Here is a 14,215-nt window from a genome sequence, read left to right on the forward strand (position 1 = left end):
TATAATGTAAATACGTTTTCCCAATTTTTGGGTATTATAATGTAAATATGTTTTATCAAATATTGTTTTTTATATTGTAAATATGTTCAAAAAGTTGCTGTTTTTATGAAAGTTCTTCCATTGTAAATATGTTTTGTAGTTTGTTGGTTTAGCTGCTTTTCAGTAAATAGTCATTGTATTTCTCACCCCAGCTCTCATTGTATTTGCTCTTGGCATACAGACATTTGCAGAGTTGTGGTTTCCACTTGCTCCAGGTTCCCAGGACTGGAGGTGTCTGGGAGTGCTGGCCCAGGGGTGGGGGTACGTGGGCACAGAGGAGTTCCACTTAGAAAGCTGCTGGCACTGGAAACTAGTGGTGTCCATGGTCTGGGGCAGAACGGTGTCCCCAAGAGCCAAGCTGTCACCAGCAGAGAGGGGGTGTCTCACATGATCAGCCTCTGCAGTGATGTCACCAAAGCAGGCAAGAAACCTCCTGCTCCCCTTCCTGTGGGAGCAAAAGGCACTCCTGGGGTGAGAGCCAGGGTCAGGCCAGCGAGATGCAAAATTCCAGTTGATGCCCTGAAGGCCATGACAGCCTTGGGAATGTGGAGCCAGGATCTGGGCAGAAGGCTTTGGAGCAGAAAAGTGCTGGTATTTAAGGCTTTCAACCTTCAGAAGCTCTGGGCTTTGCTTCCCACGCTGCACTGCATTGCCCTGGGCTGTTCAAGAGACTAAAGACAAGTTAGGGGATCCTTTCCCTGCCGGTATTCCTGCTGCTGGCAGTGGGCACAGTCCCATGTGCCCCACTCGGGGTGACATATTGAACAACCTGGTCAAGCCAAAGGTGTCCCTGCTCATGGCAGTGGGGCTGGGGAGACAGGAATGGCTCCAGCAGCACTTAGAGGGTCCCAGATCCCAGAAGCTTCATCCAGAAAAAGCATCAGAAGCATCAGGACCTTCCCATTGGCACTGCACATGCTGCAGGAACCAGCAGCTCCTCTAACAGGGATGCTGAGGAGCCAGCAAGTCCTCTCATACATCAGCTACACTTTTCTTTTGTGAGGTCTGTTTGTATTTAATTATCAAATTGCAAAGTATTTACATCAATGTTAGAGTTTCAAAGCATCTCCACCCCCCCACCACCCACAAAGCTGGACCTTTTCATTTTTTTTCCCAAAGTTTTATTATTATCCAACAAAAAAAAAAAAAACAAAACTTAAAAAAAAGCTAAATATTTTACTTATACACCGAAAAAGGCAGGTGAGGGGAGCTGGGGAGAGACACAGATCCACATGTTCTCTGCATAGTCGGTTGGAGATCTTACAAAAGACTGTGTAAAAAAATTGTAACAGCAGAGGAGAATGACATGTAGGACTTCATGGGGCCCAGGAAGCCAAAAAGCATCCTTAGGTAGGGGCTCCCCTCTGGAGTTTATTGGCTTAAAAATAAACTGGCAAACAATGGGATGGAGAGGAGGCTCTGCACTCCTGGGGCCTCCAGGCTGTGCCAACCGCAGTGGCGAGTCTGGAGATGCCGAATCCCACCAAAACTGCTGCACAGAAACATGGACACATGGACATGTGGACACGCAGCCCTGTGCAGGGGGCTCCTCTGGCATTGCCTTACTGTCTCCTGCCCTGAAACGTCCCCAGCATGTCTCCTCCAGCAGAGCTTATCAAAATCCATGGGGAGCCGGCCTGGAGTGCTCTTTGCACCTGCTGCTTCCCAGAAAGAGCCAGAGGCTGGATCTGCCCAGTAAAGCCCATTCCATTCCCCTGTGTCCATGCAAGACCCTGCATGTGCTGCACACAACCAAAGGTCAAACCTTAACACGTGTGCCTGCCTTCTCTCTCCCCATCTTCCAGACCAAATGTGGTTTCTGCACGTTAGAGCTGTAAGAGGTTTCTCCTAGGGATAGGGACTTTGTGTCATTCAGGCAGAGCTATGGCACAGGTAATGCCTTGGAAAGGCTGCCAAGGGACAGGATGTCTCTGGCAGTGCCAATGGTGACACGGCAGCTGCCCATCCCAAAGGGCTGCAAACATGGGAAGACCCAGAACACCAAGGTTTGGGGAGTCCCTACCCAAATGCAGAAATTCAGGCACAGCAAACCTGTAAGGTGGCAGGGGAGAAAAAGGCTCAGACTCTCAACATGATTTCAAAAGAATCCATGAATCCAGTTGCTGTTCAAGACATCAGGATCTCTCCATACAGCTGAAAACCTGTTGAAGTTGATTTTGAAGATTTTACTCATCAAAAAAGGGGCCACCAACCAACCAACCAACCAACCAACCAACCAACCAACCAACCAACCAACCACTTGGTTGATAAGTAAGTAGTCAGGGAGCTGTGGGACTGAGTGTGAGTCAGTGGTTTGCCCGAACCCTGCTCTGATGGAGATTTGGGAGTGGGGGTTTGGCCAGCCCTCTGCCCACACTTAACTCCAACCCAGCATTCCTGGGACACTGATGCCCATTGCAGGGGCTGGTGAGATGTGAGCTGGGTCTGCTGCCTGTGAAGAAGCTATGCCAGAGGGAAACCTCAACCCACAAGGAATGGGGAAGCACAGAAAACCTACTGCTTGAGGACTGTGAAGTGGGTGCAGCCACGCACTCCCCTCTCTGGGTCCTTCCCCCTGAACCCCTATCCCACCATTGTCCAGGAGAGCAACCAAAAATCCCCCAGGTCTTTCTAAGTGTGGCTGGTACTCAGGAGGTGAGGGAGCAAGGCTTTGTGAACCACCGCAGTGAAAGGTTTCCAGTTGGGTAGAGCCACAGGAGTGGGAAAACCAACACATGCAATGAAGACTAGGTCTGGGAGATTGTGAGGACCACTCAAGTGTTATGTACAAGCAGGTGCTGGGTGGAAGAGGGCAGGGACTGGGATTTGCCTTGCCGAGTCTGGGAATCAGCCCCATGGGATGTGTGTGGGGCAAAGCTGGGCAGGGCTAGCCACTCACCACTGAAACACAGCTGAGGCCTTTTGGGAGCAAGCACAGTGGAGATGAGTATGTAAATGTGGCACAGCACTTCCCAGGACTCTTCTCTGGGATGGTGGCATGTGGTTTGGGACTCTGCACGGGAGCTGCAACCTGACAGCTGAGACACAAGGGGTTGAGGGAAGCCAGCTAAAAACATACCAGATGAACAAAAGCATCTGTGAAAGATGGGTATTTCCCCCAAAACATTTCCAACACTCTGAACGGCTACATGGGCCATGCACCCAACCCCATAGTGGCAGTAGATTTGGTGGCAGGGCCAGCCCAGGGGACTCTGCTGGTGGGAGAGCTGGTGGCAGAGGTGGGGGTGAAGGCGAAGGGGCACTTTCCAAGGGGGTGGCTGGAAGACCTGGAGTGCATGGTGGAAGAAATCACAGCAGGGCAGCAGAGCTAGCCACGGGCAGGATGAGGGCTCTACCAGTGTGCCACTCCCAGGGGAGGAGAGAAGTGTCCCCTGGGGGAACAGACACAGCTGGAAGATTTCATCATGTGCCCAAGTGCTCCTATGGGATATTGTCTGTCACCACAGCCAGGAGTACTCACATTTCATGATCCCAGAACCCTCTAGCCATTGAGGTCATGGCAAGGCCAGAGGCACCACCAGAGTTCTGCTGCCATCCCACACTGGCACCACCACCCAGCGGATCACCCCATTCAAACCAGCCAGGGATTGTGCCATCATGACACTGAGCTTAGCTCAGTTGGTTAGAACATGGTGCTAATAAAACCAAAGTTGTAGGTTTGATCCCTATATCGGCCATTCACTTAAGAGCTGGACTTGATGATCCTTGTGGGTCCCTTCCAACTCAGTATTCTGTGATTCTGTGTTGAAATGTCTCTACCAGCATCCTCAGGACAACTGGAGCCAACGGGGAGACAGTGGGGAGAGTGAAGAGGCAGGGAAATTTGTGCTGATTTTGAAAGGGGGTGCAGGAGACTGGGACCATGTGTCTGAAGTGGAGTGATGCTGTTCCCCAATTCCTCCAGCCTCACTCCAGAGCTGTAGGGGGGAAAAGTCTCCCAAAAGCCAAGTCTCTTGGCAGGAGATGCTGTGCTCGCCCTCCCAAGCCAGCTCCGCCAGCACCCACAGGCTCCTCCAGCCAGCGGGACAGCACCGCTTCGTTACACAAAGGCCAGAAGTCTTAACGAGCAATGGGGGGACCCAGCACCTCCCCTGGCTGCATCTGGAGATAATGCCCTGTCCTGCCCCAGGGCTGCTCCACAAAAACAGCCCCTCAGTGGGGAGGCCAGCCCTCAGTGCCCTGTGGCAAGGACAGCAGCGTCCCTGGTGCCAGGAGGAACTCCAGGTCTATAGGTTCTCGCCGGGCTGGTACTGGGGCTCTGTCGAGGTGAAGTAGTCCTCCAGGAATGCCTGCAGGTACTCAAAGGTGGGTCGCTCCTCCGGGTCCTTCCGCCAACACTGGCACATGAGGTCGTGCAGGGACTCTGGGCACTCAGGGGGGCAGGGCATGCGGTATCCTCGCTCCACCTGATCCAGCACCTCCCGGTTCACCATCCCTGTGTGGCCAGAGGAAACATGGCATTGATCAGAGCCAGGCCAGGTCCTGCACTGTGTCTGTACTAGGGAGATACTAAGGGTGTCATGCTTGGACATGCCTTAGGGGCAAACCCAGTGACACAGGGAGAGATTCTCCCCAGCCCAACAGTGATTGTCACTGCCAGCCTTGTCACCTTGCTTAGGGCTAGACCCTAGTGAGGCAGAATCCAACCTGGGAAGGGGCAACTCACCCCTGCACCTGTCCTCACTGCCCAATCGGCAGGAGAAACTTTGCTTCAGTTTGTTACTCTGTAAAGATGGTTCTGAGGGCCACGGAGTACCAGGAGTAAGCATGGGGCATGGGCAGCTGGTACTGGGCACTGCAATAGTGACAAGGCTTCTGCTGGTGGGGGCCAGTCCTCACCTGGGTATGGCACTCTGCCCTTGGTGGTCAGCTCAGTCAAGAGGATGCCAAAGGACCAGACGTCTGACTTGATGGTAAACCTTCCATACAGAGCTGCTTCAGGGGCTGTCCACTTGATGGGGAACTTTGCACCTGGATGGAGAGGCAGGGTGAGGGGCTGTGCAGGGCTGCATGGGACCCCTGTGCAACCAGAGCCACGTGTCGGCTCCAGACACAACACACAGCTCTGGGGACCAGGGACCAGTAGCTGTTGCTCTGGTGCCACCTGCCTGAGCACCCTGATGGACACACACCTTGTCGAGCAGTGTACTCGTTGTCCTCGATGAGACGTGCCAAGCCGAAGTCGGCCACTTTGCACACCAGGTTCTCCCCCACGAGGATGTTGGCTGCCCGGAGGTCCCGGTGGACATAGTTCATCCTCTCCACGTAGGCCATGCCAGATGCAATCTGTGGGGACCAGCAGACAGGGCAGTGACACTGACAGGGTGACATGAGGGTCCTCAGGGAGCGTCTGGCACCACTGAGCAGAACAGCTCTGCAGTGGGACCCAGCTAGGGTGTGGAACAATCAGTTGCTCAAACCACTCCATGCAGGCATGGGTTTGGTGGTCTGGGAGCACCAAGGGCAACAGAAATGGGCAAAACAATGGTCCCAGACTGCAACCCAGCGTCTGGATGAGACCCAGCAGGGATGATGGCACCTATGTAAGCAACGCTGCACAACACCCCATGACCTGACCAGTGACTGCCATGACAGCCCAGTGAGGGGTTCAGGCAGCCAGTGCCCTCGGAGGGCTATGTGGGAGACCTGGGAATGCATAAACCCACCTGAGCTGCCATATCCACGAGCTGGGGCAGCCGCAGGTACTTGCCCATCTCACCCTTCAGGAAGTCCAGGAGGCTCCCTGCGAAGATCACGGTTAGAGCAATCTGGAAGAGCAGAGTCCCTCAGCTGCACCCTCAGTGTCCCTGCTGTGCTCACCCTTGCTCATGTACTCAGTGACAATGTAAATGGGCTCCTCTGAAACCACAGCATAGAGCTGAACCAGTTTCTCGTGCCGGAGCTTCTTCATGACCTGGGCTTCCTGCAGGAAGGCCTCTGGGGACATGGTGCCAGGCTTCAGAGTCTTGATGGCCACCCGGGTGGTGCCATTCCAGGTTCCTGTGGCACAGGACACACTGCTCAGGACACATGTATGGGACAGGGGGCATGTCCCTCACCAGCCCACACACCCCACTGCAGGCTCCAGGCACCTGCAGATGGCAGGGGATGGCATGTGGGTGATGACATGGAGGGGACAGCAGGGAGGGAATGGTCCTTACCCATCCACACCTCTCCAAAGCAGCCCTGTCCCAGCTTGACCTCCAGCCGCAGTGATTCCCGGGGGATTTCCCAGGCATCCTTGGCAAGGCCTTGGGTCTGAGGCTTGGATGTGGGGCAGACGTTGGTGAGACGGTGGCACAAGCCATCGGCGTGTTCTAGCACAGGAGGGGACAGCACCAAGGTGACACTTGGGCTTTTTGGCACATGATGTCTTTACCCCACATCTTCCCTGCAAGTACCTCAGGGACCCATACCCAAACCCTCACCCTCTGCCCTAAAACCCAGGCAGCTTTTCACCAGGGTCTGGGGTTCTCCACACAGCTGGTCTGGGGTTCTCCAGCCCTGTGCTGGCTTCCCGGCAGCACCCACCCTGTGGCCAGGGCAGGCACAGCACCCTGGGTGCCACCCAGACCCCAAGGGGACCCCACACAGCTACCCACTGGAGTAGTAGGCCACCAGCTGCTGCAGGCTGTTGAACTGGGTGCGGGAGGTGATGTAGAAGCCACCACTGTCCAGCTTGCGGATCTTGTAGTGCTTCACGTTGAGCCCCTTGGCATTGTCGAAGTCGGAGACGGACAGGCAGTAGGCACCTGTGGGCAGGACCGAAGGGCTGCAGAGAGATGTGCCACAGAGGGGTGCTCCCCCATGGCGTCCCACTGGGGGTGGGTGTGCAGGAGGCAGGATTGGGTGTGCAGGCTCCTCCGTTCATCCAAAGCAGAGGATGGGGAGCAGCTCCTGGCAGCACCAGTTGGCACCAGGTGCCAGGGAGGGATAGCATGTACTTCCAGCTACAGCCATGACATGAAATCACAACCTCCAGCTGCCCTCTGCTTGCACAGCAGCTCTGCTAAGCCTTGACACCAGCCATCCTACAGGATATGCTAACCACGGGCATTGTCCCCCAGCCCCCCTAGACCTGTCAGGTCCTTCTCTGCAGCAACATGTGGCACACAAAACCACTGCCACTTCCTCCACAGGCAAATCTGCTCTTGGCCGAGACACAAAGGGGCCACTGTGGCTCAGAGGAGCCAACACTGCACGGACAGACCTTGTCCCCAAGGTTGGTGACAAGGAAGAAACCCCTCTGGGTTCAGGGGGGCGCAGTGTGTGGAAGGGTAAGCAGCCTCTGGGGTGCAGAGATGAACACAGCTCTGATGGCAGAGAGAGCTGCAGGGGAGAGGACGAGATGGGAGGCACGCTGGAGGAGCTCCCAACCCACCAACTCAGTATCTCAGCATCTCAAGGGGGAGCAAAGGAGCTGGTTGGCTCAATTCCCTCCTTCACAAATACCACTTTAGGAGCGTGGCTCTGCTCTGCCCACATGAGAGCAACATGATGTTGTTGGAACCACAGATAGAGGAAGATTTATGCTTCTGCTTGAATGAGCTGCTTCCACCAGAATAAAATAAATGCTGCTAAGTTCAACGCATAAAAACAGAAAGGCACATCAAGGGGCTTTTCCCAAAGGTGTGTTTGGAGCCAAACTAAACCACATTTTCAGGTAAGAAAAAGCATCCTCAGGCAGTCAAACCTCAAAGATCACAACTCTCACTTTTGGGAGACATAAAATGTGTATAAAGAGTCATCAGAAGGATTAAAGTTCATTGCTCCCTCAGCTTGCCTGCCCAGAAAGCACAAGTTCAGGATTTTGCCACTCAACAGGGACCAAGGAAAGCAAAATAAAATCTACTTGGGAGTGTAAAAAACAAAACAAAACAGGAAAATGAGCATCCCGCTTGGTGGTCCTGCAGGCATGGAGAGGTCACCAGCTCCCTTCCTGCCATGAGCTGAACCATCTCTCTGAAGGGTGCCCTCCAGGCAGGCAGTGGTGGGAGAGAAGCCACCACATCCCCCCAGCCCATGGGCTCAGTGGTGTAATGGCGAATGATGGGTGCATCAGCACTGGCAGAAGAGAACCAGGAGACTGCCTGTGCTGAGGGGCATTGCTCAGCAACACCAAACATCATCTCCCGTCTATGTGGTATGACTCTTTCCCCCTTCTCCACACCTGTGTGCCCAGGCTGGGGAACTTGGATCACACAGAGTGACTGAGGGGACTCAAGGTACTCCCACACCCTTTAGAGAAGGGTGTCCCCAATGCCAGCCCATCCCTGGAACCTGCTTACCTTTTGTGGTCTCACTCTCCCGGACCAGGAAGGTCCCTCGGGGGTTTTCAGGGTTGAGCAGCAGCCGCTCGGACTCCCGACGAGTGATCTTCCCAAAATACCACCTGCAGGAGCAAGGCAGCAGCTCAGCACCTGGCATTTGCCCACCCCCTCCCCTGCCTGCCCAAGAAGTGGACTGAGCTCAAGCCCCTACATTGCAGCTTTTGGGGCACTGCATCTCTGGGCTCGGGAGCCTCAGGTTGTGCCATGTCCCTGTACAGCCCAGGCCAGGAATTGCCCAAGGAGCAACCCGGCTCCACAGGCCATGAAACACCTTCACTTCAAAAGCCTTCCCAAATGAGGGGCTTCAGGGATCCCCCAGTTCTTGCTGGGGGATGCCATGCTGCTGGATGAGAAAGGGACACAGCTGGTACCTCCTGCTCTGGGAGGTACATCTGGCTTTTCCCCTGCCTGCTCGCTCAGCCTGATCTGCACAGGCAGAGCCAGCAGCATCCTCATACACAGATGTGAGTCCATGTGGAAGAGTAAAATCACAGAAACAGGCCAGTTTGGGCTGGAAGGGACCTTAGAGATCACCTTGTTGCAACTGCCCTGCCATACCTTCCTGCCATACCTTCCACCAGACCAGGCTGCTCAAAGCCCCATCCAATCTGGCCTTGAAGACTTTCAGGAATGGGGAAGCCACAGGATCTCTGGGCAACCTGTGCCAGGGCCTCACCACCCTCTGAGTAAACAATTTCTTTTACACATCTAATCTAAATCTCTCCTCTTATAGTTTAAAACTATTTCCCCTTGTCCTCTCACAGATCCCTCTGTCCATGTAAAAAGTCACCCTTTCTCTTTTTATGAATCCCCTTTAAGTCCTGGAAGGGTGCAATGAGATCTTCCTGGAGCCTTCTCCAGGCTCTCCATAAAAACCAGACCAAAAGCATCCATGGCCCCACTATGACACCGCTCACCCCTCCACCACACAAGCACACAGCACCACTGCACTTGTGGGCCTTAAAGAAAGGTTGGAAAACACTTATGGGGTTTGCACATTCAGAGGGGAAAAGAGAAAAAAAAGGAAAAACCCAGAGGGCTTGGAGGCTTCCCCTGAGGAGCAGGGCAGGGACAGGGAGGAGTGCTCGGGGTGTGTTTGCTATTGGTTGTCTTTAAACTGTCTAAAAGATGGCAATTACTCTTCAGCCTGGATGGAGTCTGAGGGTGCGACATAGTTACTGGGTATGTAGCCCGTCTGTCCTGTAGTGAGGGAATGAGCCAGCCACCAGTCACCTTCCCTGCAAGAGAACCAAAACACACTCAGTGTGAAGCCAGAAGCCCCCTGGCCAGCCCCTCGCCCGCCCACAGCGCAGAGCCCTGCTGGGAAGGGGAACAGCCCTGCAGCCCCCACAGCTGGACCCTGCCCAGGAGCGCTCCTTGTGCCAGCCCCTGCCCATGGCTCCATTTGGGTGAGCTCATGTTACTGGGGCCACCCATCTGCATGCAAGATGCTTTAAACTTAAATTGGGCAGGGCACCCAGTGAGCCAAAATCCCTTTGGAGCCACCTGAATGGGACAGGGTCTGGCTGGAGGTTGTGAGGCATTGGGGGTCCCAGCAGCAGGACAGTGGGGAGCAGCAGGCGAGGGTAGGGAAGGGAAAGGGGGAAGGAGCACATTGATGGCAGTGATTAAAAAAGGCAGCAGGAAAACCCAAGAGAGTTAGTTAAACACAGGCTGCAGAAAAGCAACAAGAAGGGGCTGAGGTCTGGGCACGGGGTGAGCTGTGCCCAGCAGTGATGCTCAGCCTGGATGCAAAGGGATTTGTCCAGCCTGGGTGCCCTGCTCGTGGCCTCAGGATGGGCGCCCCATATGGCTGCAGCCCTGACTGTGAGCTTCCTGCAGCTCCAGCAAGTGCAGGCTCTGCCTTCACAATCATGAGTGTGGCTCATTGTCCCCAAAAACCTGAGGCTGAGCCACCATCCATCCCCCCAGGCCCAGGCACAGCAGTCCCAGGCACAACCCCAGGCGCTGGAGGGCACAGGAATCTCCTCACTGTTCTGCCCTCCTTCCCACCAGCTCCTGCTCCAGACAGGGCTGGAAAGGACAATAAATAGAGAAGAACAAGAGGACAGCAGGAGGCAGCTTCCCCTTCCTGCAGACTGCAGGGCTTTTCCTCCAACCATCTTCTTGCCCATCAAAGATGAAGTCACTGAACTCATCCTGACCACAAGGGAGACGAGGCGACGGGAAAACTGCAGATTCGTGGGAACAGCACCGTAAGGATGCAAGAACTTGGCAGGACAACCTCTGCAAACACGTTGCAGAAAAACACTAATAGCCTCAGTCACCACTACAAGGCTCATCAGACCACATCCAGACCCATCCCTGACCCTGCAGATGTGTAAACCTCCATCCCCACTCCAGACACACCAGTACATTGTGACTTCTGCTTTTCCCAGCTAAACCAGCGATGCTTCAAAGGGGCTGGGGGAACCCAGGCACAGCCCTCAGCTCCCCACAATGGTGTCAGTGGGACAGGGGACAGCCAGGACCTTCCAGGTCTCTCTTCCCACCCACAGATGTGGGCTCTGCCCCTGGACCACCCTCACAGCAACCCTGGATGGTAGTTTAATCTCTCCCAGCCCCAGCACATGACATGGCAGGCAGCTGGGTCTCCCCAGCTGGGTGTGCTGCCCCAGTCACCTTTACTGAGGTGGCATTAAAGGGGACCAAAAGCTGGTTGGGCTTCTTTTCCACAGGACCAGAGTAAACATCTGCTTGAAAAATGCCCAGCTTTTGACTTGTGGCTTTATTCCAGCTTGGGTTGCAAAGCTGCAATCTGGGAATTCAGCAAAAACAAACTATTCCAAAAATATCTCAGCAGGGAAAAAAGTAATAATAATAATCATCATCAAAACAAAGCATTTCAACAATTCCCTGCACAATCTTACCCAAAATATCCCACCACATCCCTGCTGGCTGCCAGCTGGCTGGGAGGAGACCTCCTCTGCTGGATTAGGACCACAAGAGCCTTTCTGAACTGGGGGGGATTGGTAGGCTGACCTGGAGCAGGGAGCTGAGTGACACGGAGGCTTCTCCTCTTGCCTTGAGCAACCCCGGTTAAGTCAGAGCAGCCAAAACCTGCCACTACCCTGAAAAGCCACCATGGCCATGGACTCCTGCTATGCCCATGACCTGCCAGCCCCTTCCCTGACTGATCCCAAGCCCCCTCCCCACAGCTCCAGGGCACTGACTGCCCTGCCACAGAGTCTAGAGGAAGGGGACATCACATGCCTGCCTGTTTCTGTCCCCAAAGTGAGGCAGCCTGAGCTGTTCCCAGACTGTCCAAGCATCTCTGGGAATTCAATGAGTGGTGATTCACCCCCTGAGCACTGCACAGACTGCCCAGCTTCCTCCACCGCCTCTCTCCCTGTGGACATCTCACCCACACAGACACTGGGAAGTCAACAGTTATATCCTGCACCCTCCACCAAAGGGCTGTGTCACCAAATGAAGCCCTTTAGCCCCCCAGGATGCTGCAGAGCCCATCCCAGCCTGGCCCTTCCCTCTGACTGAGCCTTTGACAAATAGCAGCAGAGGGAAAAAAGTGTGGAAACCCATAACAGATACAAGGTGTAAAGCAAAAACCCACATATATAGGCCTGTCTGGCAGATAGCAGTTTACAACAGCCCAAATGAGAACTCAAGTGTGGGGCTCGTACACTGCTGAGGCTGAAAGTAAGAAGCACCAAAACCCCCAAATTCAGGCTTTTCCTGCAGCACTAAGGCCCTGCACATCCTGGACTTCAGTGATGAAACAAATCTCCATTAATAAACAGCACAGGAACAACAAGAACAAGGATCAGATTGAAAACATGTTTGTGCAACACTGCCTGAGCATTGCAGGAGAAATCTCACTCTCATGATATTCACTCATCTTTACACCCTTTGACTTTGCAAAGTTGTTTTGGGTGCCCAGGTTGGAAGGCAGTAGTGGAGGGGAACAGGAGCTGCAGACACTCGGGACCTTGTGACAGCTCCATGGTTGGGGATACTGGCTCTGCCAGCCAGGCTCCAGACCATGTCTGCCACATGTCAGGACACACCACACATGGATTTAATACAGGATCATGCTTAGGAGTATCTTCCAGCTGGCCATGATGCCCTGTTCTATGCAGCACATGATGGGTGTGCTGTGGTGACCAGGATGGGGAGCAAACTGGGGGTCAGATACCTAAACAAGGGCTTGAGTCCTCAGAGCCACTCATGAAAAATAAAAGTATAATTAAAAAATGAAAAAAATGCAAAAAAGTCCAGAAGGAAGTGGAGAGCCAACTGGAAAGGAACTGCAGCAGGGAGCAAGGCACAGATAAGGAAAGGGGCCAGGTTCAGAGCTCCCAGGTGCAGACACAGCTCTGAATGGAACAGTTCCCTGTCATGGGAAAGGACTCCCTGCTCTGTCCTGGTTGCTCAAGGAGGACAAACACAACCAACAACAAAACCATTAGTAAACCATCTCCTCCCAGCCCTGCTCCTTCCAACATGGGCAGCAGATGGACTTTGATCATTTAGATCATTAATAACAGTAATAATGTGCAATACACACCTGACATCCACTTTTCTCCTGAATGACAGCATGGAGGGAGAGAAAGAAGAGTCAAGAGAGAAGGTGAGATGAGAGACAGCTCTCAAGCACAGGGGAAAGCACCTGTGAAGCTCAGGAATGTGTCCAGGCAAACGAGAGGCAGCTAAGCACAGATGGGGATAGGGGACCAGTAGGGATGTTGGTCCATGCTGGAGAGCATAGACTGGCCAGCAAGCTGAGGAGGCAGCTTGGTGACAAGGCTGCCAGGCCACAGTGACCAGCAGCAGGGCTGAGAGGACCCAAAAGCAGGCAAATGATTGCTTCTAGTATCAGCATCCTTGGACAAATCACTGCGTCCATGCACATTTTGGTGCATCTCTCTCTGAGCCCCCACGCCTGGGAGAGCTGGTCCCACCAGGCTGCTCTGGGGGGCTATACAGGAGGGGCAGAGATGGCAGTTCACCATATGGGCTTGGCTGCAGGGACGGGGACACTCACGTGTTGTTGACGATTTGCAGACGCTCTCCTTTCTTGAAGGACAAGTCTGTTTCTGTGCGGGACTCGTAGTCATAGAGGGCCACGAAGGTGGTGACTCCACCTGCGACACAGAGCACTCAGGAGGGGCACAGCCTTGTGTGCTGTTGCAGAACAGTGCTGGGTGCCCCTCACCAGGGACCCTCCTCTCCCACCATCCTCCCACTGGTTGGTAACACACAGATCTGCTTCTCCCCCAAGCACAGAGTCCCTCAAAAGCAGGAGAGACCCCAAGAAGCTGGACCCAAACCCACAAAGACTCTCCCTACCCCACCAAGCCCCATCCCACACCAACCAGCCAGTGCCCCAGCACGCTGAGGTGAGGTGACTGTGTCCGAGGTGTTGAAGCCTCCAAAGAGCTTGGATTCAGCAGCCATGGTCCCAAAGTTGCGGCTGGGGGTGCGGTGGGCATCAGGAGCTGCCGCCTTGCTGGGCGTCTGCGAGGCCGAATAACCCCCATGGTGGGTGTTGTCAGTGGGCTCCAGGCTGCGCCGGCGCTGGCTGGGGTCTTTGGGCTTGCTCTTGCTGCTCCCCATGGTCCCAGGCTGGAGGAGACACAGACATGCAGAGGGTTTCTACTATTATAATTATTATTAAGTCACTTCCCAGGGCTTGGGTGACAGGTGCCTGCCCACGAGGAAACAAAACAACCTCTGGAGTCTGTTCAATAATCAGCTGCTGGGAAGTCTGGCCATCCTGCCCTTGCCCTGGGACAGCACTGCCCCTCCTTAACACTAAGCCACCTCCTGCATGGCTGCAGCAGCCA

At 54.3% G+C, this 14,215-nt stretch overlaps 1 protein-coding gene across 4 annotated transcripts in view; it reads right to left on the bottom strand.

Moving 5' to 3' along the window:
* Positions 1 to 1,039: 1,039 nt before the first annotated feature.
* The window catches only part of SRC (SRC proto-oncogene, non-receptor tyrosine kinase), a 29,636-nt gene continuing 16,460 nt past the window's right edge, over positions 1,040 to 14,215 (bottom strand). For 2 of the 4 annotated variants that reach the window (XM_071572800.1, XM_071572799.1), the window contains 12 exons: positions 13,745 to 13,994; positions 13,414 to 13,513; positions 12,937 to 12,954; positions 9,530 to 9,628; positions 8,349 to 8,452; positions 6,663 to 6,812; positions 6,222 to 6,377; positions 5,881 to 6,060; positions 5,727 to 5,803; positions 5,193 to 5,346; positions 4,900 to 5,031; positions 1,040 to 4,495 (listed from right to left, as the gene is read on the bottom strand). In XM_071572800.1, coding sequence (XP_071428901.1) covers positions 4,287 to 4,495; positions 4,900 to 5,031; positions 5,193 to 5,346; positions 5,727 to 5,803; positions 5,881 to 6,060; positions 6,222 to 6,377; positions 6,663 to 6,812; positions 8,349 to 8,452; positions 9,530 to 9,628; positions 12,937 to 12,954; positions 13,414 to 13,513; positions 13,745 to 13,985 — 1,620 coding nt within the window. In that variant the 5' untranslated portion in view covers positions 13,986 to 13,994 and the 3' untranslated portion in view covers positions 1,040 to 4,286. The remainder of the gene's footprint in view (positions 4,496 to 4,899; positions 5,032 to 5,192; positions 5,347 to 5,726; positions 5,804 to 5,880; positions 6,061 to 6,221; positions 6,378 to 6,662; positions 6,813 to 8,348; positions 8,453 to 9,529; positions 9,629 to 12,936; positions 12,955 to 13,413; positions 13,514 to 13,744; positions 13,995 to 14,215) is intronic. The other 2 variants (XM_071572802.1, XM_071572803.1) reach the window with 2 other exon arrangements.

Source organism: Pithys albifrons, chromosome 18 (assembly GCF_047495875.1).
Source record: "Pithys albifrons albifrons isolate INPA30051 chromosome 18, PitAlb_v1, whole genome shotgun sequence".
NCBI classification, from domain to species: domain Eukaryota; kingdom Metazoa; phylum Chordata; class Aves; order Passeriformes; family Thamnophilidae; genus Pithys; species Pithys albifrons.